This window comes from Strigops habroptila, chromosome 9 (genome assembly GCF_004027225.2).
Source record: "Strigops habroptila isolate Jane chromosome 9, bStrHab1.2.pri, whole genome shotgun sequence".
Taxonomy (NCBI): domain Eukaryota; kingdom Metazoa; phylum Chordata; class Aves; order Psittaciformes; family Psittacidae; genus Strigops; species Strigops habroptila.
Window position 1 is genome coordinate 44,400,790 of NC_044285.2, and position 25,322 is coordinate 44,426,111.

General features: G+C 50.6%; 2 protein-coding genes across 2 annotated transcripts in view; both read left to right on the plus strand.

Moving 5' to 3' along the window:
- Positions 1-3,146, plus strand: part of LOC115603094 — a 52,538-nt gene extending 49,392 nt beyond the window's left edge. Inside the window, exons 17-18 of the mRNA XM_030474703.1 lie at positions 1,121-1,209; positions 1,555-3,146. The gene's annotated coding sequence lies outside the window, so the exon portion shown is untranslated. The remainder of the gene's footprint in view (positions 1-1,120; positions 1,210-1,554) is intronic.
- Positions 3,147-13,754: 10,608 nt separating this feature from the next.
- LOC115603079 (mannose-P-dolichol utilization defect 1 protein-like) lies at positions 13,755-18,447 on the plus strand. The gene is given in 7 exon segments (XM_032920159.1): positions 13,755-13,799; positions 14,156-14,268; positions 14,696-14,816; positions 16,811-16,927; positions 18,028-18,109; positions 18,112-18,137; positions 18,200-18,447. Coding segments are annotated over 5 exon segments (360 nt in total). The 5' UTR covers positions 13,755-13,799; positions 14,156-14,268; positions 14,696-14,813; the 3' UTR covers positions 18,332-18,447.
- The last annotated feature ends 6,875 nt before the right edge of the window (positions 18,448-25,322 follow it).

Sequence of the window (25,322 nt, forward strand, 5' to 3'; positions counted from 1 at the left end):
TTGGCCCTTTTCAATTAGCAAAAAGGCATCGGATTTCTTTGAAAAATGGCAGGAATTTTACAGTGTATCAGCCTAAGGCTGTTTTGAGAGGTTCCACTGAAGAGTCGGTGTTCTCAGGAAAGTGCATTTACTTCTCTTTCAACTTCAGAATAAATCATGCTGAAGACTGTACAGATTGACCGATTACAGGTCAATAAAGAAATGAGCGAGTGACAGTAAGGCATAGCTACGTTTTTAAGGAGTTAGAGAGATGCATACCTTTCCGAATACTAGATTCTGAAGTTTGATTTAGGTGACATTTAATCAATAGGAAATGAGCTACACGACTTTTGCAAACTACCGGCGACTGAGGACTAGGAATTATTCCGGTCAGGCTTCAATTAACTGGCCTTAAAATGTTTCTTTATCAGAATTTCAGAAGAAGTTTCCTTACCTTTGGCTGCTCAAGCTCGATTTCAGATGCTATGACACTCCTTTCTTGAGCAAAGTTACATTTGAAGAAAGAGGGTGGGGGCTCTTCTTGACCCTTTTTCATTTTTAACCCTACAATCAGAAAGCACCTGAGGGAAGCACAGCTTCCTCAGAGCAGCCAGGGCCACAGGCAGAGGGGCAAAAACTGTGTTAGGGCAGGAAAAAACATGTCCATCTCTTCCTTACCCTGAGTATGCAGGAGTTTGGCTGCTGGCAAGAGAGTAGCGTAACATCCGTATCCACTGGATATCTGGGTGTAACGGAGAGTGCATTTAGCACAACCACGGCATCTGCTGGCCTGCCCAATTAAAAGAAATAAACAGAGAAGCTGCTAGCACCAGCGTGCCATTTCCCAGCTTTAACCCCTCCTGCACCTCATCCTGCACGGTTACAGCGTTACCAGCAGTAACTTCATGTGGAAGCGTATCTCAGAGGTAACACAGGAGACATTTCATTTGTAACTCTTAAAACCATACTGCTTATTTAAAAAAAAAAAGAGACACAAAGAGAAAATGTATATAAAAATTATTTTAATAAAACTTAAAATTTCTCCCTTTAGAAAATAGGCCAAGTTAATTCTGACAGACATAGTGTGGAAGGTAGGGAAAAATGACATCCAAACCCCTGATTTGTGTTTTTATATGTTTAGGATTAAAAGCTGCAGAAGTTTCCTCCCTACCATCATCTGTAATTGTGGATGCAAAGGAAATCACAAATCACATTGCAAACCAAATTTTGGTACGTAGTAGAAAATTGTAATAGTGTAATTCACAGTTTTTCTAAAAGTCAAATAGATTTTCAGTTCCTGAAAGGATATGGGAGAAGCACTGCCTCTGGTTTTAGCAAAGTAGATTTCAGTAAAATCTGTATTTCTGAGCCAGCTATAAAATACTCTACCGAAGGTTGCTGTTAGGTGACAACACAAAGCAGTCCTTAGGGTGAAGGAGTTGAGGGTGGAATGTTGGTGTACAAATCAAGAATCGGGAGGTCAGAAGGAGGCTGGAAAATAGCTACTATTAGTATTTTAATAACAGAAGGGAATTGATTTCCTGTTTTACTGCATGGGTGTGTTTTTGAGAACAGCACAGGCAGAAGAGCACTCCTGAGATGATGAGACAGAGAGCTGCGTACCATCTAGCAATGAGATTGGTTCAGACTGCCAGAAATTCTCGATTGGATCCGGACAGTTTGCGGATATATTTGAAAGGCTTGAAGAAGAAGTATGAAGCCAGTTGTCCTGCACCCGAACAGAACGATGAGCAACAGTAACGTATTGCACAAGCTGTAGCTCTAATTTTTATGACTGCGAGATGATTCTGGTTTTCCCCATAGTATTAGAAAACACTGTTTTCCACATGTTTTTAGTTTCTTAATTCTCAGTCTGAATTATATTCACTACTGAAAGACCATATCCGTCACGGGGTTTTTCCACAAAACACACCTGAAATAAAAGCATTTACTTGATATGAGGAACACAGTTCTTTCTGATAACGGACTATATCCCTTTGATTATTTTATAGAGACAAAGAAGTTGTATAACATTTAATATTTTCTTCTGGTGTATCTGCTGTTATGGTTCTTACATCTGATAGTAAAGATCTTGCCTAACAAAAAGCAGTCTTTGGAACAGACGGTCCACTTGCCTTGCACAGGCACTCTCTCCTTGCACTGTTGAACGTGCATCCGTAAATCCTGTTGCTGCCTATTCCAGGAGGGTTCCAGCTCTCTCAGTCATTACTCTTAATCCAACGTCAAGTCCAGGCGCGCTTCCTCTCCAGAACTGGGCAGTCACAGCTTTTTGTAACAGCACAGTAACAGCAAATTGCTGCGGTATTGACGCGGTTGATCAGGTTTTGTTTAGAAAGCGAGTAACAGGAAATCAATAGAAAGTTGAATATCCTTCCTCCTTGGGGTTTTGGGTTCTTTTTAGTACAACTTCATTGAGCGGCCGCAGCCACGTATTCCAGCGTGAACGAACGTGTCTTTCTTCACTTCCTTCTAACCAACTTTGGCCAAGAGTTCTTACGTTTCATTTAAGTGCGTGTGCATATACATAATTTCTTATGCATTTATCTATTAAACTGGTAATATAAAACAGTGCAGTATGTAATTTGTAACAACAAATATATCTTATATATGTTTATGATATACATTTCCTTTTAATGTATCTATCTTTGTAAACATAGCAGTGCAACAGAATAACGTTGGTAGTCGGCGCACTGTGTTTTTTTACCGAAGAGGGTTTTCGATTGATCGAAGCTATTAACCGCAGTTCACCTCTCTTCAGGCCTTTGCTGGCAAGTCTCTCACTCATTACCTCCGTCCGTAAATACCATATTTGTTGTCTAGCCCGGTGAGGACCGTGGCAGAAAGAAGTATTTTGTGTTCAGGTTTCCTAACACGAGGAAGCAGATGGGAAGGGACACGTATTTCAGACATTGACCGGGCAGGGTGCACATCTCCCTGTTGGGGTCAGCCAGCGCAGCACCAGGAAGAACGGTTCTGGGGTGCGTGCCTGGAAGCCTGGCGTAGTTTGACCCCATCAGAACTGTTCCCCTCTTCTGCGCACCTTATTGCAGAGCCTTAGGCTTGCTTCCAGCCCGTCAGGACTCTGCGTTTACATACTCTGCGCACTGCTCTCTCGAAACATATTTTAAGTAAGGAGTTTGGTTTTGGTGTATTTTCTTACTGTCATCTGTATGCCACGGAGCAGGACCAGAACCCAAAAAGATGGAATAGATACTTTCAGACTTATTTTTACATTACCTGTAAACAGGCCTCCAGTAGGCAAATGGGCTTGAATTTGAGGGTCTTGGTAGCACTGTCCATAACTCCACGGAGTGGGGGGGGGAGAAAAGTACCTTCAGGGGCTGTAACTGCAGATGTCTCATGGTGCTTGGTAGGTCCCCCCCGGCCGATGGGGGCCGGGACCATGGTGCCATGGGGCACCCATCGCAGCACGGGAATGGAGAGTGAACGTCGCAGAGCAGAGCCTGAGCAAGAGCCGTGGCACCATCCTCTGCAGCCTGCGGGACAGGGGCTGCGGGTGCTGTCCCCCTTGTCTTTCTAGCCTTTCTTAGGAGTGCGTGTACCTGTGTAAATGGCAGTTACTAAAGTGAAAAGCTGCTGCTCGGGGCAGCTTTCCTCATTTTCTTGCAGGTGTTTTATGGAGGGGGTGAAATAAGAAGGGGGATGTGGGGGAATCTGGGGGTGGATGGTGTTATTTAGGACACCCCAGTGTCACTGGGCGGGGGGGCGATGATTTGGCAGAGGAGCAGGTGAGGATGGGTTGGATCCCCTGAAAAAAGGGGGTAACAGCTTGATTTGGGTCCGATTCCTCCAAACAGGGACCTTCTGTGACAGGCTGTGCTTGTGGAGTCCAAGAGTACTACCGCTCCTCCGATTCTGGGTCTGCACGGGCGGTGGGGGATACCCACACCAAGTTTTGGAGAGAAAACCATCCCGTTTGGGATCTGGGTGGTGGTGGCGGTGGTTAAAGCGTTTTATCTCAAGCCACCAGTTTTGCCGCTCTTACCTTCTGGTTCTCTTCCCCCCCCACCGGCGGGGGGTGCGGAGCTCCGCTGCCGTGCGCAGCACAGGCGGAACCCCCGGCGCTCCCCGGTCGTCCGCTGAGCAGCGTCTTGTCCGTGAACGCACCTCTCGGCTTTCCCCTGTTGTGGAGCGTGGGAGGAACAGCCCCAGCCTTGTCCCGTCGTCAGCAGCAAAGGCGTGGAATGGTTTTTGGTACGGAGGCGCCGGGGACAGAGAAGAGTCAGCCCTGTCCCCAGTCAGCAGTTGGTGTCCCCGGAGGATGTAAACAGGGCGGGTGAGAGGCCGTTACTCAGCCCGTTGCCTCCGCGGTACCGAAAAAGTGAGCAGGTGCTGCCATCATGTGGGCAAAACTCGGTACTGCAGGTGGCGGAGATGGGAGGGGCGAGGAGCGGTGCCGCTCGGCGCTCGCTGCTGCCATCATGTGGGGAAAACTCGGTACTGCAGATGGCGGAGATGGGAGGGGCGAGGAATGGTGCCGGGCGGCGCTCGCTGCTGCCTTCATGTGGGAAAAACTCGGTACTGCAGATGGCGGAGATGGGAGGGGCGAGGAGTGGTGCCGGGCGACGCTCCTGCTGCCTTCATGGGGGGTTTGCAGTGCTCTTATGGGGGTTTTAGGGGGTCTGGGGCGGGTTTTTTCGAGCGTCTAAGCGCGTTTAGGGTGTTCTGCTGGGGGCTTTCGGGGGTCTCGGGGACGATTTTGGGGGCTTGATGGGGTTTAGCATGTTCTGATGTGGGCTTTAGGGGGCCTGGGGGACGATTTTGGGAGTCTGGGGGGATTTAGAGCTCTGTGATGGGGGCTATCGGGGGTCTGGGGGAAGATTTTTGGCGGTCTGGGGGGATTTAGAGCTGTCTGATGGGGTCTTTAGGGGGTCTGGGGGGTTTCGAGTGGTCTGATGGGGGCTTTAGGGGGTCCGGGTTGGGTTTTTTGGGGTTCGGGGGGGGGTTTCGAGTGGTCTGATGGGGGCTTTAGGGGGTCTGGGGCGGGTTTTGGGTCGGGGGGAATTTGGTGGCCTGGGGGGGGCGGCTTTAGGGGGTTTACAGGAGGTTGTGGGGAGTCTGAGGGGGTTTTTTGGGTCTGGGGGTGTGTGTGTTTGAGTCTAGGGGTTCTTTTAGGGGATGGGGGAGGGGCTTGGGGGATATTGGGGGTTGTGGGGTATTTTGAGAGGGGGTTTTAAGGGGTCTTGGGGGGGTAAGTTCTCTGGGGGCCTTTAGGGGGTCTGGGGTGGTTTTGGCGTTGCTTTTGGGGTGTTTTGGGGTATTTAGGGCTCCTTTTTTTTCTGTGTTTTGGGGTATTTAGGGCTGATTTTGGGTGTTTTGGGCTGTTTTGGGGTTGCGACACCCCAAATGGAACAAACCCCATCACTGCAGCCGCCTCCTGGTGTTATTTATTTGGGGGGGAGGGTCTGGGGGGTTCCCAAACTCTTGGGAACCGTTTGGGGGGGGATTTGGGAGGGGTGTGTTGGGGTGGGGGGGGGGTGTCCGGAATTTGCTCCCCGCCGGAGTCGAACCCGAATCCCAGCGAGTGTTACGTGAATGGAACGGTGCTAAGGGGGGAGAGGGGGGAGGCGGTGGGGGTGTATAGCCCATCATGCTCGCCATTGGCGGAGGCGCCTGTCAATCACTGGGAGCCCGGCCCCCCGTCGCTCTCATTGGGAGGAGCCTCCCTCGGCCTTCATTGGCCCAGAAGCCTGTCAATCACTCGTGGCCCGGCCCCCTCACCACTCTGATTGGCAGGAGCAGCCAGCTGCTGTCATTGCCGGAGACGCCTGTCAATCATTCTTGGCCCGGCCCCCGCCCCTCTGATTGGTAGGCGACCCCGCAGCTGCCATTGGCGGAGACGCCTGTCACTCACTCTTGGCCCTGCCCCCTCGCCGCTCTGATTGGCAGGAGCTCCTCCTGCTGCCATTGGCGGAGTCGCCTGTCAATCACTCGTGGTCCGGCCCCCCCACCGCTCTGATTGGCTAACCGCCACATGCGCAGCCCCTCTCTGTACCACGTGCAGTAATGATTTTTGGCCACATGGTGGCAGCACCGATCGCCTGCCGGCGCCTCATCGCCTCTCTCCCACGTGCCGTGCCGCGATTTGGACGTAGGAGAGCACGGAAAAGCGGCGGCCAGGTTTAGAGTTTGGTGTTTGGAGCGGTGTGCTGGGGGCTTCCGGTGGTCTGGGGGGATCTAGGGTGGACTGATGGGGGCTTTTAGGGATCTGGGGGGGGTTGGAGTGATCTCATGGGAGCTTTAGGGGGTCTGGGCTGGGCTTTTTTTGGGCGTCTGGAGGGTTTAGAGCTGTCTGAGGGGGGCTTTAGTGGGTCTAGGGCAAGATTTTGGGGGTCTGGGGGGGTTTAGAGTGGTCTGATGTGGGCTATCGGGGGTCTGGGGGATGATTTTGGGGGTCTGGGGGATTTAGAGCTGTGTGATGGGGGCTTTAAGGGGTGCGGGGGAAGATTTTTGGGGGTCTGGGGGGGTTTGGAGTGGTCTGCTGGGGGCTTTAGGGGGTCTGTGGGACTTTTATTGGGCATCTGGGGGGATTTAGAGTGGCCTGATGGGAGTTTTAGGGGGTCTGGGGGCATTTAGAGCTGTGTGATGGGGGCTTTAGGGGGTGTGGGGGATGATTTTGGGTGTCTGGTGGGGTTTGCAGTGGTCTGATGTGGGCTTTCGGGGGTCTGGGGTGGGCTTTGTGGGGTGTCTGGAGGCTTTAGAGCTGTCTGAGGGGGGTTTTAGTGGGTCTGGGGGACGATTTTGGGAGTCTGGGGGAGTTTAGATCGGTCTGAAGGGGGCTTTAGGGGGTCTGGGGGACGATTTTGGGAGTCTGGGGGGATTTAGAGGTGTCTGATGGGGGCTTTAGGAGGTGCGGGGGATGATTTTGGGTGTCTGGGGGGGTTTGCAGTGGTCTTATGGGGGCTTTAGGGGGTCTGTGGGACTTTTATTGGGCATCTGGGGGGATTTAGAGTGTTCTGATGGGAGCTTTAGGGGGTCTGTGGGGATTTAGATCTGTGTGATGGGGGTTTTAGGGGGTCTGGGGGATGATTTTGGGTGTCTGGGGGGGTTTGCAGTGGTCTTATGGGGGTTTTAGGTGGTCTGGGGTGGGCTTTTTGAGGTGTCTGGAGGGTTTAGAGCTGTCTGATAGGGGCTTTAGTGGGTCTGGGGGAGGATTTTGGGGGTCTGGTGGGGTTTAGAGTGGTCTGATGTGGGCTTTTGGGGGTCTGGGGGAGGATTTTGGGGGTCTGGTGGGGTTTAGAGTGGTCTGATGTGGGCTTTTGGGAGTCTGGGGGAAGATTTTGGGGGTCTGGGGAGGTTTAGAGTTGCCTGATGGGGGTTTTATTGGGTCTGGGGAACGATTTTGGGAGTCTGGGGGTGTTTAGAGCTGTCTGATGGGGGCTTTTGGGGGTCTGGGGGATGATTTTGGGGGTCTGTGGGGGTTTAGCATGGTCTGCTGGGGTCTTTAGGGGGTCTGTGTGACTTTTATGGGGCATCTGGGGGGATTTAGAGTGTTCTGGTGGGAGCTTTGGGGGGTCTGGGGGGATTTTGAGCTGTGTGATGGGGGGTTTAGGGGGTCTGGGGGATGATTTTGGGGGTCTGGGGGGGTTTGCAGTGGTCTTATGGGGGTTTTAGGGAGCCTGGGGCCGGCCTTTTGGGGCATCTGGAGGGTTTAGAGCTGTCTGAGGGGGGCTTTAGGGGGTCCGGGGGGCACTTTTGTGAGTCTGTGGGGGTTTAGAGCATTTTGGTGGAGGCTTTCGTGGGTCTGGGTGAGGTTTTTTTGGCGTCTGGTGGGGTTTAGGGCGGTCTGATGTGGACTTTAGGGGGTCTGGGGTGACGATTTTGGGGGACTGGGGGGGTTTAGAGTGGTCTGCTGCCGGCTTTAGTGGGTCGGGGGTACTTTTATTCGTCATCGGGGGGCTTTAGAGTGGTGTGATGGGGGCTTTAGGGGGTCTGGGGGGGCTTTTTTAGGGGTCTGGGCGGGTTTAGGGTGGTCTGATGGCACCCTTAGAGGGTCTGGGGGATGACTTTCGGGGTCTGTGGATTTTTGGGGGGGGGGGCTGGGGGGTTTTAGAGTGGTCTGCTGGGGGCTTTAGTGGGTCTGGGGAATGATTTTGGGGGTCTGGTGGGGTTTAGTGTGGTCTGATGTGGGCTTCCGAGGGTCTGGGGGACGATTTTGGGAGTCTGGGGGGGTTTAGAGCTGTCTGCTGGGGGCTTTTGGGGGTGTGGGGGGCGATTTTGGGAGTCGGGGGGGATTTAGAGCTGTGTGATGGGGGCTTTAGGGGGTTTGTGGGCTGATTTTGGGGGTCTGTGGGGGTTTAGCGTGGTCTGCTGGGGGCTTTAGGGGGTCTGGGGGACTTTTATTGGGCATCTGGGGGGATTTAGAGTGCTCTGATGGGAGGTTTAGGGGGTCCGGGGTGGGGTTTTTGGGGTTCGGGGGGGGTTTCGAGTGGTCTGATGGGGGCTTTAGGGGGTCTGGGGCGGGTTTTGGGTCGGGGGGGGGGATTTGGTGGCCTGGGGGGGCGGCTTTAGGGGGTTTACAGGAGGTTGTGGGGAGTCTGAGGGGGTTTTTTGGGTCTGGGTGTGTGTGTGTTTGAGTCTAGGGGTTCTTTTAGGGGATGTGGGAGGGGCTTGGGGGATATTGGGGGTTGTGGGGTATTTTGAGAGGGGGTTTTAAGGGGTCTGGGGGGGGTAAGTTCTCTGGGGGTCTTTAGGGGGTCTGGGGGTGGTTTTGGGGGTCTGGGGAGGGTTTTGGCGTTGCTTTTGGGGTGTTTTGGGGTATTTAGGGCTGATTGTGGGTGTTTTGGGCTGTTTTGGGGTTGTGACACCCCAAATGGAATAAACCCCATCACTGCAGCTGCCTCGTGGTGTTATTTATTTGGGGGGGAGGGTCTGGGGGGTTCCCAAACTCTTGGGAACCGTTTGGGGGGGGATTTGGGAGGGGTGTGTTGGGGTGGGGGGGGGGGGGGGGGTGTCCTGAATTTGCTCCCCGCCGGAGTCGAACCCGGGTCCCAGCGAGTGTTACGTGAATAGAACGGTGCTAAGGCGGGGGGGGGCGGCGAGGGGGTGTATAGCCCATCATGCTCGCCATTGGCGGAGGTGCTTGTCAATCACTCGTGGCCCTCCCCCCGCCGCTCTGATTGGCAGGAGCCCCCCGCAGCTGCCATTGGCGGAGGCGCCTGTCAATCACTCTTGGGCCGGCCCCCTCGCCGCTCTGATTGGCAGGCGCGTCCGCAGCTGCCATTGGCGGAGTCGCCTGTCAATCACTCGTGGCCCTCCCCCGCCTCTCTGATTGGCAGGAGCCCTCCTCAGCTGCCATTGGCGGAGATGCCTGTCAATCACTCGTGGCCCCCCCGCCTCTCTGATTGGCAGGAGCCTCCGCAGCTGCCATTGGCGCAGTCGCCTGTCAATCACTCGTGGTCCGGCCCCCCCCCCCCCACCGCTCTGATTGGCTAACCGCCACATGCGCAGCCCCTCTCTGTACCACGTGCAGTACCGATTTTTGGCCACATGGTGGCAGCACCGATCTCCTGCCGGCGCCTCATCGCCGCTCTCCCACGTGCTGTGCCGCGATTTATACGTAGGAGAGCACGGAAAAGCGGCGGCCAGGTTTAGAGTTTGGTGTTTGGAGCGGTGTGCTGGGGGCTTCCGGTGGTCTGGGGGGATCTAGAGTGGACTGATGGGGGCTTTTAGGGATCTGTGGGGGTTTGGAGTGATCTTATGGAAGCTTTAGGGGGTCTGGGTGGGCTTTTTTGGGCGTCTGGAGGGTTTAGAGCTGTCTGAGGGGGGCTTTAGTGGGTCTGGGGGAGGATTTTGGGGGTGTGGTGGGCTTTCGAGTGGTCTGATGTGGGCTTTCCGAGATCTGGGGGATGATTTTGGGGGTCTGGGGGGGTTTAGAGCTGTCTGCTGGGGGCTTTAGGGGGTCTGTGGGACTTTTATTGGGCATCTGGGGGGATTTAGCGTGCTCTGATTGGAGCTCTAGGGGGTCTGGGGGGATTTAGAGCTGTGTGATGGGGGGTTTAGGGGGTCTGGGGGGCTTTTATTGGGCATCTGGGGGGATTTAGAGTGGTCTGATGGGAGCTTTAGGGTGTCTGGGGGGATTTAGAGCTGTGTGATGGGGGCTTTAGGGGGTCTGGGGGATGATTTTGGGGGTCTGGTGGGGTTTAGAGTGGTCTGATGTGGGCTTTCGGTGGTCTGGGGGAAGATTTTGGGGGTCTGGGGGGGGTTTCGAGTGGTCTGCTGGGGGCTTTAGGGGATCTGGGGGACTTTTATTGGGCATCTGGGGGGATTTAGAGTGCTCTGATGGCAGCTTTAGGGTGTCTGGGGGCATTTAGAGCTGTGTGATGGGGGCTTTAGGGGGTCTGGGGGATGATTTTGGGGGTCTGGTGGGGTTTAGAGTGGCCTGATGTGGGCTTTCGGTGGTCTGGGGGAAGATTTTGGGGGTCTGAGGGGGTTTTGAGTGGTCTGCTCGGGGTTTTAGGGGGTCTGGGGGACTTTTATTGGGCATCTGGGGGGTTTTTGAGTGGCCTGATGGGAGCTTCAGGGAGTCTGGGGGGATTTACAGCTGTGTGATGGGGGCTTTAGGAGGTGCGGGGGATGATTTTGGGTGTCTGGGGGGCTTTAACGTGGTCTGCTGGGGGCTTTAGGGGGTCTGGGGGACTTTTATTGGGCATCTGGGGGGATTTAGAGTGCTCTGATGGGAGCTTTAGGGGGTCTGGGGGGATTTAGATCTGTGTGATGGGGGCTTTAGGGTGTCTGGGGGATGATTTTGGGGGTCTGGGAGGGTTTGCAGTGGTCTTATGGGGGTTTTAGGTGGTCTGGGGTGGGCTTTTTGAGGTGTCTGGAGGGTTTAGAGCTGTCTGAGGGGGGCTTTAGTGGGTCTGGGGGATGATTTTGGGGGTCTGGGGGGGTTTAGAGTTGCGTGCTGGGGGCTTTAGGGGGTCTTGGGGACTTTTATTGGGCATCTGGGGGGATTTAGAGCTGTGTGATGGGGGCTTTAGGGGGTCTGGATGATTTCTGCTTGGACTTGAAAGCGAGAAAAAGCCCAACAAAGCATGGCAAGTCAACAGTAAATATAGAGCAGGCATTTTAATGGGTGGAAAGCTAGCATTCATTTCTGAGCTCATAAATTTTGGGGAGAGCATGTTAAACACAAGTTCACTTTGTCTCTTGCTTTAGGCTTTTCTGTTTCCTGTGGGAGTAACAGAATGGTCTGACAAGTATATATGTTGAAGCATTGCTGTAGATCTGTAGATACAGACTGTGGACTATCTGCTAGCATTTGGGTTTGTGAAAAGAATACAACTCATGGCTGGTTAGACTGAGCTGCAAATGTGGCATGATCACTGTGAAGAGAGGACTTTGGAACACTGATTTGCATATCCTGTGGCTGTAGTAGCTCATTCTGTGGTCAAAAGACACTCAGTAAAGAAAGAAGGTAACTGTTGTTAAGCTAGATACCTTTGATTCGATGCACGTTTTGGCCAGGGTATTGCAGAGCCATAGACAGTCCTTTAACTTGGAGCTTCTTTAGCCAAGGTCCTCTGCGTGGTCCTGTTAATGCTGGCTACAGGATGCTCTAGGAAACCATTAGTTGTGGGGCTTCAGTGCTTGGCTGAGCAGAGGATCCCTGTTTTCCTCCAAAGGACGGAAAGTGCCTTGGTTTACTAACATCCAGAGCCTGACTACACCTGTCTGGCACGCTTCTCATTGATAGGAGCAAACTGGACTTTAGTAGAATGGGTGAACAGAGCTCTGGAATTCTTTACACAGCCACTAGGCCAGTGATCAGGTGATAGAATTTTGGTAGATGAGGGATGATAACAGTGATCTCATGTGAACCTGGAAAAGCTCTGACCCCTGATCAAGAAGGATGGGATCTTTTGCAGCTGGTCAGAATGTCAACCCTGAAACATGTATGCCAACTGCAGGCTGTAAAAAGCTGATGGAATGGTTTCTGGAGGGGAAATGGGGGAAGCACAGTGGACCAGAAGCACCGTTAAAAGAAAAAATAAGTCACCAAGAGATCTGACATGATCCTTTGATCTTGACAGGTCGAATTTGAGATGTCAGAAGCCTTGTTTGTTGACAAATGTGCACTTTGTGCTGTAGGCTGTGGTCTGATCTTCACTTGGTGGTTTTATAAAACTTCAGCATGAAATGTTCAGCCTTACTTCTGCATGCGCATAGCTTCTGTTACTATGAAGTAACAATGATTATGAATGAAGATTATGCCAGCATTAGTCGCTATTCAGGATTGCTGGGCTTGATGGCTGATGTGTACATACATGGGGTTTAAGGTACTTTTTAAAAGAAAAGATGTATTAAAAAAGATACATCTTTCCGTGACTTGCCCTTTAGTATGGTGATAAATGGGCGAGGTGTAATAAAGAAAATGGGAAGATAGGTTTCTATTCTTTGTGTTTTCCTATCTTTTTCAAGGACTTTTTTTTTTTTTTTCTGTTAAGACAAAGGTAAATTTCCTAAATGAAATTATAGAATCGCAGAATCACAGAACCAACTGGGTTGGAAAAGACCTTTAAGATCATCAAGTCCAACCATTCCCCAGCGCTGCCAAGGCCACCACTAACCCATGGCACTGAAGGCCTCGTCTAATTATCAAAATTTTAAGTTGTTTCTTTTGAATTGCAGCACAGAAAGATCTTCAGACCAAGAAGAAGTGGATGACTTCTGGAAAGAAAAACAGTTGCTGTCAAGAACTTCAGTATCCAGAGGCTTCAAGTGACACTGGTGATTCTGTCTTTGTAGAATCTGACTACCAAAAAGGGGGAGTGAAAGACCTGAAAGAGAGTCAGAAGCGCATAAAACTCCCACCTCCACAAAACCTGAGAGAGCCAATCTCCAGAGGCAGTCCAGACTTGCTTGTTAGAAGGAGAGAAAGAAGCTGTGAAAAAAGTACAGAAAACAAAGTGCCAACTGTGGCATTACAACAAAGTACAGAGGTAGAATCAGATAGCTCGGATGGTGAATTTGAATCGTTAATAGAATGGATAAGGAAACGAAGTATACCTCAAAAACCTACGTTAAGCACAAATAAAACTGTCCGCCAGCCAAGCACAAGAGGTGAGCAATTGTTCCTGGCTGACTTGCAAGCTACTGACAGCAATGGTAGTGCCACTTGCCTAATTATTTTCATTTGTGTGGCATATGCTTTAGAAGTGCAACCCAGCATCTTGCAATTGAATTTGGTGAAATCAGAAATGATTTCTCTAGCATTGCGATGAGTGATTCTACTAGTCTTGTGGTATCAAAGTTTTAAGTTTTTCAGCATTGCTTGTTTTTATAATTCCTATAACTGCAGGCATTTTAAAAATAGTTCTGAAAACAAAATCTAACTGGTGGTTTTGAATGACGTTCCCTAGCCAACAGAGAGAAGGCCTACTGAAACCACAGAGCTTGAAGTGGTCTGTGATTTCTGGTGTGAGGGTCAGTCATTTTACCAATCTGTCCAGATGTGGAATGGGGATATAGGTAGCTATCTGATCAGAACTTGATTGTGAAACAAATAATGTGACTTACGGTACATGACAGAAGGTTAAAGTCATTTTTCTGTTCAAGTAGTTTCTCTGCATTACTTACAAACTCTTAACAGTTTCTTTGCATGCATCACTATGCCCCGATCATTTTCTTTTCTGACGGCTAGAAAGTCACTGGTTTTCCTCCTAAAATGAATTATTTTTTTCTAGGAAAGCTCCTCAAATGTTACTTTACTAACATTGTTTCTTTGCAAGCAGGGATTTTAAATGGAGGACGTAAAGCAGCAACCTCCCCACACACAGGTATTTCTCCCATTTAACTTTCTGTGCTGTAGACTGGGCCATGGCCTGAAAAAGGCAGTGGGGTGGTCAGCCAGTGTAAATGACCAAACCAGACCTGTACTGGTCCCATTCAGACACCCTGAGAACTCAGTGTGCGCAAACATTTCTGGCTGTGTCCTGTGAGATCATCATATATAATCTATCTGTTTCTAGCAGCAGAGAGCCATGAGGATATATTTCATAAGGAAGATTTTGAAATACATTTTTATGAACCATTCTCTTTACATGAGATGAAGTGACCCTCATTTGGAGTAACAGGCATGCAAGAAAGAGTCTCACACTTGTTTTCCCTGTGTTTCTGTTTCTTGTCTTTCTAGTGGGCTGTTCATTGCAGTGATTGTGAGTCTGCTCTTCCTTGTGTTATTGAGGTTCACAGCTGGGGTTCTCTTCTGGATTTTCATCTTTGGTGTGATTGGAATTATAGGTTATGGTAGGTGTAATCCTCCAGCCTCTGAGGCTATTTTTCCTTATTGCTTAATTTTGGGCAGGGAAAGTAAGTGATTACATCAATTAAATGCTATAGGTGGCATGTGCCTGGGTTTAGACACAGTTAAGTGAGAAGGGCTTAAATGGCAGCAAAATTTAGTAAGAATCCAGCTGTGCTGACACTTAGCAGCAGATGTAGTAACCCGAACTATCTACCCACAGTGTGCTTAGTCTGTATTCACTTGTACTGATCTTTCTTTTCTATATATGTGATGTTACAGCTGACTAGTCTCTCAGTAATGCGTGTTTGGGTTTTGCTTACCTGACGTGCTGAGGACAAAACACTTCACTTGTCAAAGATTTAAAAAAACCCCAACCTTGTCTCTGCACTCTTCAGAAACACTCATTTTATATTGATTGTTTTTTAACAGGCATCTGGCATTGTTACTGGGAGTACGACCATCAGAAAGGAGTACCTGGATCTGACCTCACTGTTTATGATAGTGGGTTCCAGAGGGACTTCAGAGTGTGCCTGCAGCTGAGGCAAACATGGTTAGCATTTAATAAGTGCCCTTAACTTGGTATCTGTTAATGGATACTCGGGAGATTGAGTCACTGTCTTGCTACAGTTTCTGCCTTGTTAAATCTCCTGCTCTACGTATGTTGCTCATAGAAGTAAGCAGACTTCTCTTTCTTATACAAAGTGCAAAAATCTACTTTTTTTTGCAAGGCTACTAGTGTATTTGTAAGGGGACATAACGCAGTCGCACTAGTGATGAGAGTGAATAATGCTTGTGTTACTGGCATGTGTGTCTATGTGTGAGGACACCGGGGTGGTGTTTAGGGGGACCCACCTGTGTCCTCCCCCCCCAGTGAAGCTGCTGCAGGTGCTGCGGGTGCTGGGTGCCCGCAGTGGGGCCGGGCTCAGCGTCCCAGGGGTGTCACTGGAGCTGCTGGTGCTGGCCAGGAGTGTTGCCTATGGCTGCTCCACGGCCTTCCCCTTCAGGTAGGGACGCGCCTAAAGGGGTGGTGATGGGGGCAGCACCCATGGGTGCCCCCTATGACTCTCTCTCCGCCCCCCCCCCGTGCTTGGGGTGAAGTGCTCTTCCTCCTCCTGCAGACCATGACCCTTGGCTTCCTCACGCAGCACTTGGGGTGCACACGGGGAGAGGTAAATGGGGTCTGAAAAACAACGAGGTAGTTGGTGACAGCCAACATGGCTTCACTAAGGGGAAATCCTGCCTGACCAATTTGGTGGCCTTCTATGATGTAGCCATGGAAGTGATGGACAGCGGCAGAGCAGTTGATGTCATCTACCTGGACTTGTGCAAAGCATTCAACACTGTCCCACATGACATCCTTGTCTCTAAATTGGAGAGACATCAATTTGATAGATGGACCACTCGGTGGATAAAAAACTGGCTCGATGGCCGCACGCAAAGAGTTGTGGTAAATGGCTCGATGTCCAGTTGGAAACCTGTAACGAGTGGTGTCCCTCAGGGATCGGTGTTGGGACCGGTCCTGTTCAACATCTTTGTCGGTGACATGGACAGTGGGATTGAGTGCGCCCTCAGCAAGTTTGCCGATGACACCAAGCTGTGTGGTTCGGTTGATACGCTGGAGGGAAGGGATGCCATCCAGAGGGACCTTGACACGCTTGTGAGGTGGGCCGATGCCAACCTTATGAAGTTTAACCAAGCCAAGTGCAAGGTCCTACACCTGGGTCGGGGCAACCCCAGGCACTGCTACAGGCTGGGCAGAGAAGAGATTCAGAGCAGCCCTGCAGAAAAGGACTTGGGGGTGTTGGTTGACGAGAAGCTTAACATGAGCCGGCAGTGTGCGCTTGCAGCCCAGAAAGCCAACCGCATCCTGGGCTGCATCAAAAGAAGCGTGACCAGCAGGTCGAAGGAGGTGATCCTGCCCCTCTACTCTGCTCTTGTGAGACCCCACTTGGAGTACTGCATACAGTTCTGGTGTCCTCAACATAAAAAGGACATGGAGCTGTTGGAGCGAGTCCAGAGGAGGGCCACGAGGATGATAAGAGGGCTGGAGCACCTCCCATATGAAGACAGGCTGAGAAAGTTGGGGCTGTTCAGCCTGGAGAAGAGAAGGCTGTGTGGAGACCTCATAGCAGCCTTCCAGTATCTGAAGGGGGTCTACAAGGATGCTGGGGAGGGACTCTTCCTTAGGGACTGTAGTGGTAGGACAAGGGGTAATGGGTTCAAACTTAAACAGAGGAAGTTTAGATGAGATATAAGGAAGAAGTTCTTTACAGTGAGGGTGGTGAAGCACTGGAATGGGTTGCCCAGGGAGGTTGTGGATGCTCCATCCCTGGCGGTGTTCAAGGCCAGGTTGGACAGAGCCTTGAGCCACGTGGTTTAGGGCAAGGTGTCCCTGCCCATGGCAGGGGGGTTGGAACTAGATGATCTTAAGGTCCTTTCCAACCCTTACGATTCTATGATTCTATTCTATGATTCTATGGGGCACCCATGGGTGCTCCTTTGCCTTCATTATAACAACACCCCCCCCCCCCATTTTTTCTGCAGGGGTGCTGCTGTGGCTGGCTAATGGGTGTTACTGGGCACCCTCCTCTCAACCCATACCCCTTCAGGCTCATCACCTTCCTCCAAGAGGCCAATCTGCCCATCATCATCTTCAGCAGGGTGAGGGGGGCACCCATGGCAGGGTTTAAACCCTGGGTCACCATAAGCCCCCCCTGAATCGACCCAGTGGTTTGTTCCCTCCTATTCAACCCAATGGTTCATTCCTACCCCCCCCAAATCAACCCAATGCTTCATTCCTCCCCTCCCCAAATCAACCCAACAGTTCATTCCCCCCCCGCAATCAAACCAATGTTTCATTTCCCCCCCCAAGTGACCCAATGGTTCATTCCCCTCAATTCGACCCAACGGTCCCCTCCCAAATCAACTCAATGGAACCCCCACAAATCAACCCAATGGTTCCCCCCAAAATCAACTCAACGGTTCATTCTCCCCCCTAAATCTAGCCCAATAGTTCATTCCTGCCCCCCCAAATTGACCCAATGGTTCTTTCCTCCCCTCCTCAAATCAACCTGATGGTTCATTCTGCTCCCCCAAATCAACCCAATCGTTCATTCCTGCCCCCCCCAATCAACCTAATGCTTCATTCCTCCCCCCCAATCAACCCAATGGATCATTCTCCTCCCCAACTCAACCCAATGGTTCATTCCTCCCCCCAAATCAACCCAATAGTGCATTCCTCCCCCCTCTCCATATCAACCCAATAGTTCATTTCCCACCCCCACCCAAATCAACCCAGTGGTTCATTGGCACCCCCCCAAATCGACCCAGTGGTTCATTCCTTCCCCCTAAGTAACCCAATGGTTCACTCCCCCCCACCCCCCAAATCAACCCAAAGGTTCATTCCTCCCCCCCCAAATAAACCCAATGGTTCATTCCCAACCCCCAAATCGACCCAATAGTTCATTCCTGCCCCCAAATCAACCCAGTGGTTCATTACTCCCCCCCCCCAATAAACCCAGTGGTTCGTTCCCCCCCCAAATCGACCCAATGGTTCATTCCTAACCCCCCACCAAATCGACCCAGTGGTTCATTCCACCACCTAAATCACCTCAATGGTTCCCCCCCGAATCAACCCAATGGTTCATTTCCCCCCATTCACCCCGATGGTCCCCATCACCCCCAATTCAACCCCTTGGGGGGGGTCCTTGATGCGAAGCATCCATGTGTGACCTCCCCCTTCTGTCCTCCCCCGCCCCCAGCTCCTTCAAGCTGCCACCAACTACAGCCAAGGCCACATGGGGCAGCTCTCGGGGGTCACCACCACCCTCCTGTTCGGGGGGGCCGGGTGCAGGTCTTCACCTCCCTTCAGGTGAGACCCCCCACCTTGGATGCCCCAAATCCCCTTTTCCACCCCCCGCAATGTTCCAACAGGAGACGGAGGACCCACTCCTGGCCTTGACCTTCGCCACGTTGGCCGCCTGCAATGGGCTCCTATTGGGGCAGCTGCTGTATTATGGGGGGGGGGGAACCCCCAAACCTCCCCGTCACCGCAAAGTGGACTGACCCCGGATCCCCCCATACCCTCCCCCCAATGGAACAAACTGGGGGGGTGGTGTTAAAAAGGGGGTTTTTGTGGGGTCAAACATCCCCCCATTAATAAAATGGGTTTTCACTGGTGCTATGAGTCTAATTTGGGGTGTTTGGGGCCATTTCTGGAAGGTTTCAAGCTGATTTTGGGCCAATTTGTGCTGTTTGGACATAATCTGGGGTAATTCCAGCTGCTTTGGGGCATTTTGGGTGGATTTTGAGCTGCTTTGGGGACTTTTGGGGCATTTTGGGGCATTTTGGGGCATTTCAGGCTATTTGGGGGCTGGTTTAAGACCATTAAAGCCACTTTGGGGGTCGTTTGAGCTGATTTGGAGCAATTTGGGTGGGTTTTGGGGCTTTTCTGGCTGGGTCAGGGTGTTTTGGGACACCTTCAGCTGCTTTGGGGCATTTTGGGGGCACTTGGGGTGGGTTTGTGGGCATTTCTAGCTGTTCCTGGGGAATTTGGGGCACTTTGGGGTCAATTGGGGTGATTTTTGCTCTTTGGGGACAATTCAAGCTGGTTTTGGCTGAGGTTTGGGTCATTTGGGAGGGTTTGGGGGCATTTGGGGGTTCTTGGAGTGGGTATGGTGCATTTCTGGGTGGTTTTAGGGCCGTTTGGGGCATTTTGGGGCAGATTTGGGTCAATTCGCGCTGGTTTGTGACATCTTTCGGCAACTCCAGCTGGGTTTTGGCTGATTTTGAGGTAATCTGGGCTGGTTTGGGGCATTTCAGGCGGGTTTTGGAGCAATTTGAGCTGGATTTGGGTAATTTGGGCTGGTCTTGGGCATTTCAGGTGGGTTTTGAGGCAATTTGAGCTGGATTTGGGTTATTTTGGGTGTGTTCGGTACCAATTTGGGCACGTTTCTGTAGGACGCTTTCTACAGGACGGAGCCGGACGCGGTCGAATCAACGCGGGGGGTTTCAATCCGCGCGCGGCGCCGCGGGATTCAATCAGGTCCGACGCCGCTTCACTCCGCTCGACCCGCGCCGCTGGGTCCTAAAGCCCGACCGTAGGACATAGAATCCCGCAAAGGGTTGGGCTGGCAGGATCCTTCTTCCCAATATAGAATCATGGAACGGTTTGGCTTGGAAAGGACCTTAAGATCATCTAGTTCCAACCCCTGCCATGGGCAGGGACACCTCGCACTAAACCATGTCACCCAAGACTCTGTCCAGCCTGGCCTTGAACACTGCCAGGGATGGAGCATTCACAACTTCCTTGGGCAACCCATTGCAGCACCTCAGCACCCTCACAGTAAAGAACTTCTTCCTTATATCCAACCTAAATTTCCCCTGTCTCAGTTTGAACCCATCACCCCTTGTCCTGTCACTACAGTCCCCAATGAAGGCCCCTCTCCAGCATCTTTGTAGCCCCCTTCAGACACTGGAAGCTGCTCTGAGGTCTCCACGCAGCTTGTCTTCTCCAGCCCCAGTGTTCTCAGCCTGTCTCCATACGGAAGGTGCTCCAGCTCCTGCTCATCTTCGTGGCCTCCTCTGGACTTGCTCCAACAGTTCCATGTCCTTCTTATGTTGAGGACACCAGAACTGCACACAATATTCTGTGGGTTGGGTACTCCAAGGTTTACAGCCTATCCAATGCATGTAATCTCTGTGCCAACTGTCCTGCCTTTACATGTCCCCTCACTCAACTTCATACACCCCCTCCACTTCTTTATCTCTCTCCTTTTACGGTTCGATTTCACAGCTCTCTGGCAGACATGTGGCACCCAACTTACTGCTTAACTCCAGAACCACTTTGCACCCACTTAGTTTCATAGGTTGTACGACGGTAGCATTCTTGTTAACCAGAGAGTGTGTCTGTCACCCAGAGATGACACTGTCTTGAACTAGAGTGTGTCTGTTTAAGTCATGGTATCTCAAACCCTCTGTTTCATTCCCTGAGTAACTTAACCCCAGCCCCAATATTACAAAGCCTTAATATTGTAAAGCCTTTATATTACAAAACCTGAATATTATGAAGCCTCATCCCCAATATACAACTATAGTACTGCTTGTATCACACTGGGCATCACCTACACACAGTGAGGTCTGCAATAGTACCACCAACATGGCAATCTATCCTTGCTTTCCCACCTATAACTCCATCTCTGTGTTGCCTCTCTGATAGCCACTCTTGAGCATCATGGAACATGGATGCAACCCTGGAGTTTTGCCTTTATTGAAGAATCCTTTTCTCTCTTTGACCTTTTCTGTGCTATAGACATCACCCAGCACAAGTAAGAGACCTCATCCTGCCTCTTTTAACCCAGCTGGTGGTTTGCCCCACCCCTGCCCCAGGGCATTGAGGGAGGGGCTGTGGGTGGTGCCTGGGGTATATAAGGCTCAGTGTTTCAGCTAGGGGCTCCTTCAGCTTTTGGGCTTCAGCAGGGTCAGTTCTCTGGTGTTTGGTTTATCTATTGTAGCTTTTGAGCCTTGTGGTATGTTGCGCTGCTGTTGTTTGTTGTTTAATGTGATGGAATCAGCTGAGTGAAGAGCTTTGGATCTTGTAAAGCTTTACCAATGTATGTATTAATAACTATCTCTGTAAGCTTTTGTAAAGTTTTATATTTATAGGAGGTGTTTAGGTCTTCTAAGGTTGTTTATTGTTATGTTTCATTGTTTCTATTGGGCCCTGAATGATGTCTTTGCTGATGATAGAGTTTTGAGGATGCTTTTCACTGTTTTTGTTCTGTATTGGATTATTAAATGAAATATTTACTACTATAGAGAACCAAAGTAGAGCAGTGATAAGGTGGAACTGGAAGTCATTGTTCAGGTGTTATTAGTTGGATGTTATTGCCCATTACCTACACATGGAGATCTCATGATCAGTTCCACCAACATGCCAATCATCTGTGCTTTGCCATCTAAAATTCTCTCTCTGTACTGCTCTTACGTAAAACACAGTCGGGTGTTTTACATAAGAGCAGTGCCCTAATGGCACTTGGGGACCCCCCATGGGGCTCTTGGGGGTCCCTATAGGGTGCCGTGCCATTGATGATGTGGATGATGTCACCATGGTCCTGGTGGCATCACAACACCATAAGTCAATAAACGCCGTGAGGCGTGTGTTGTGCATCTATAGGGAACTATGGCGCAGTGGGGAGGGGCTCTATAGGGCACTATGGGGGAGTGCAGGGTGCGTATAGAGCTCTATGGGTTGTCAGGGGGGCACGTGTGGGTCTATGGGGGATCTAGCAGTTGCTGTGTATCTCTATGGGTGGCCGTGGCACACTACAGGGTGTCCAGGGCTCACTTTAGGGTGGCTATGGGGCATCTGTAGGTCGCAGTGGCTCATTATGGGGATCTATGAGTCTCTATGGGGCATCTGTGAGTCACTTTGGAGTATCCATGGGTTGCTGTGGGGTGTCTATCAGCCACTGTGACTCTATGGGATGTCTATAGGGTGTCCATGGAGTGCTGTGGATGGCTACGGCATGTCTATGGGTTTCTGTAGGTCACTACGGCGTGTCCATGGCTCATCAAGTGTTGCTGTGCTGTGTCTATGAGTCCCTCTGGAGCCCTACGGGATGTCTATAGGGAGTCTATGGGGCTGGGGGACCTATATGGGATCTACTGGGCTCTATGGGGCTCTATGAGGTGGCCAGGGGTTGCTCTGAGTCACTACGGGGTATCTAAAAAAATATATTTTACTAAAAGTGACTAAGCCAAATCTGAAGAAAACTGAGCAAAACCTGAGCAATCACAAATAAAACTGTAATAAAAGTGAATGAAAGTTAAAAAAAAAATGAATGAAAGTGAATAAAAAAATGGACTGGTGTTGGGGTACTTAGGGGTTGCAGGGGGAGTGGGGTCCCTATGGGGCACTTGGGGATCCTTAGCAGGTGCCATGTATACAGATACAGCTGCTGCTGTTATTACAATGCCGGTAGTCAACAAAAGCTGTGGGGCGTGAGTTGTGGGTCTATAGGACGCTATGGGGCAGCGGAGGGTGTTTATGGGGTGATATGGGTTGCCATGGGGCAGTGTGTGGGTCAGTCTGGGCTCTCTGTGGGTAGTTATGGGGATCTGTGGGTCACTATGGGGTCTATATGGGTTGCTATGGAGGGTCCAACGGTTGCTGTCGGGTGTCTGTGGGTCACCGTACGGCTCTATCCGATGTCTGTAGGGTGTACAGGGCTCTATGGAGCGTCCAGGGGCGGGCAAGGTAGTAAAAGGGGTGGCGGGAGCGGCGGGGGGTGGCGGCGGCGGCGGCGGCGACGGGAGCAGCAGGCGCGGCAACGGCAGGGGCGGCGCCGGTTACGAGAGCGGCACGCGGAGAAGGGGGGCGGGAGCGGCAGAGCCGGGGGCAGGGGCGGTGGCGGCGGGTGAGGTAGTAAAAGGGACGGCGGGAGCGGCGGTGGGGGCGGCAGCAGCGAGGGGAGGCAGCGGCGGCAGCGGGAGCGGCAAGGACAGGGGCGGTGCCGGCTGCAGGAGCGGCAGGGGCGGGGCTGGACCGGCGGGGGCAAAGTGTGTGGGGGGGGGGTACGCGGGGTGGCAAGGGCTGGGGGCTCATGGTTCATTAGTGCAGTTAATTAAATTTGATTTACTTTACCTTTATTTACGGCTATATAAATTTATTTGAGTTTTAGTCGGGATTTTATCACTTTTGTTCAGTTTTGTTCCCTTATGCAGTTTTTTATTGACTTTTATTCACTTAACATGGACTTAAATAACTTTAACTTTTTTCTCTTTTAATTCACTTTCTATTCGCTTTTTAGTCACTTTTTTCAGGTTTTCGGGGTTTTTTTCCCAATTTCTAATGACTTCTGTTTGCATTTATTCACTTTTTATTGAGGCATAAATACTCGCTTTTACTTGCTTTTACTCGATTTTTTATTTGCCTGAATTCACTTTTAACCACTTTTTATTCAGCTGTGTTGGGAACACCTGGTTTCAATAAGAGCTCATGAGGCAGAGGGAGGTTTAAAGCTTTATTCGAATAAAGGGAGATCTCCACCAGACACACGTGGTTCAGGGTTCTCCATTTGCAGTCAGTATCCACCTATTTGATACTTTCCCTGCCTGCAAAGTGCCTCCTCCTTTCTCCTTTGCCTCAGATCCTCTGAGCCATTTTACTGTGCATAAGCGGCAGTTCCCAAGAGATGGGCGAGTTTCACAAGGCTAAGCAAGATCTGCAAGGTTTAACAAGTTCTCACATTATTGATGCTGTTTCTTTTTCATAGAACCACAGGGCTTTTGTAAGATTCTGCACTTTGTCCCTGTTGTCTGCAGCGTATTTGTGTATTCCTGGCAAGGCCACAGCTGTTCTCCACAAGCTTTATGCACGTTTTTGTCACTCTTGAACTCCCATGTACTTGCTTTGGATTCACTTTTACTTCACTTTTATGCTGTTTTATTCAGATGTATTTGCTTTTTAGTTCCTTTGAGTGATCTTCAATGCAGTTTTATTCACTTTTCTTGGAGATTTATTCAGATTTCTTCCCTTTTCTTTTTTTTCATTCACATTTAGTTCACTTGAGTTTTATTAAGGTTTATTCACTTTCATTGGTGTTTATTCCCTTTTCAGCTTTATGCCTGTTTTATTTAACTGCAATCCAGTTTAATGGAGCTGGAGCAACTGCACTGGGCCCGGCCCACGCCCCAGGATGGACCTGAGCCCCCCGCAAAGGTGAGACCCACAGCCAGCCCCACACTGCCCCATGGCGACCGAGTGACACCCATATATACCCCACAGCAACCCATAGATACACACTCCCCCACCCCCATGGTGCCCTATAGACCCACAAGATGTGTCCTGCAGCTTTTATTGACTTCTGGCGTCATGTCACCAGGACCGCAATGACATCATCACCATCATCAGTGACACAGTGCCCCATAGGGCCCCCACTACCCCCCCGCAGCCCCTCAGTTGGCTCAGTGTGTGTTTGGCTCAGTTTGGCTCTGGTTTTGCAGAGGTTTTGGCTCAGTTTTTGGATCTGTTTTTCCAGAGTTTGTGGCTCAGTTTTTGCAGAGGTTTTGCAGAGGTTTTGCAGAGGTGTTGGCTGAGGTTTTGCAGAGTTGTTGGCTCAGTTTTTGGCTCAGTGTTTGACAGAGGTTTTGGCTCAGTGTTTGACAGAGGTTTTGGCTCAGTGTTTGACAGAGGTTTTGCAGAGGTTTTGGCTCAGTGTTTGACAGAGGTTTTGCAGAGGTTTTGGCTCAGTGTTTGCAGAGGTTTTGCAGAGTTTTTGGCTCAGTGTTTGACAGAGGTTTTGGCTCAGTGTTTGCAGAGGTTTTGGCTCAGTTTTTGGCTCAGTTTTTGCAGAGGTTTGGCTCAGTGTTTGACAGAGTTTTTGGCTCAGTTTTTGCAGAGGTTTTGGCTCAGTTTTTGGCTCAGTTTTTGCAGAGGTTTTGGCTCAGATTTTGGCTCAGGTTATGCAGAGGTTATGGCTCAGTTTTTGGCTCAGGTTATGCAGAGGTTATGGCTCAGTTTTTGGCTCAGTTTTTGCAGAGGTTTTGACTCAGTTGTTGGCTGAGGTTTTGCAGAGTTTTTGGCTGAGGTTTTGCAGAGGTTTTGGCTCATTTTTTGCAGTGGTTTTGTCTCATTTTTTGCAGTGGTTTTGGCTCATTTTTTGCAGTGGTTTTGGCTCAGTGTTTGACAGAGTTTTTGCAGAGTTGTTGGCTCAGTTTTTGGCTCAGTTTTTGCAGAGTTGTTGGCTCAGTTTTTGGCTCAGTGTTTGACAGAGTTTTTGGCTCAGTGTTTGACAGAGTTTTTGGCTCAGTGTTTGACAGAGTTTTTGCAGAGGTTTTGGCTCAGTTTTTGGCTCAGTGTTTGACAGAGTTTTTGGCTCAGTGTTTGACAGAGATTTTGCAGAGATTTTGACTCATTTGTTGGCTGAGTTGTTGGCTGAGGTTTTGCAGAGTTGTTGGCTGAGGTTTTGCAGAGTTGTTGGCTGAGGTTTTGGCTGAGGTTTTGTAGAATTGTTGGCTCAGTCGTTGCAGAGGTTTTGGCTTAGTTTCTGCTGAG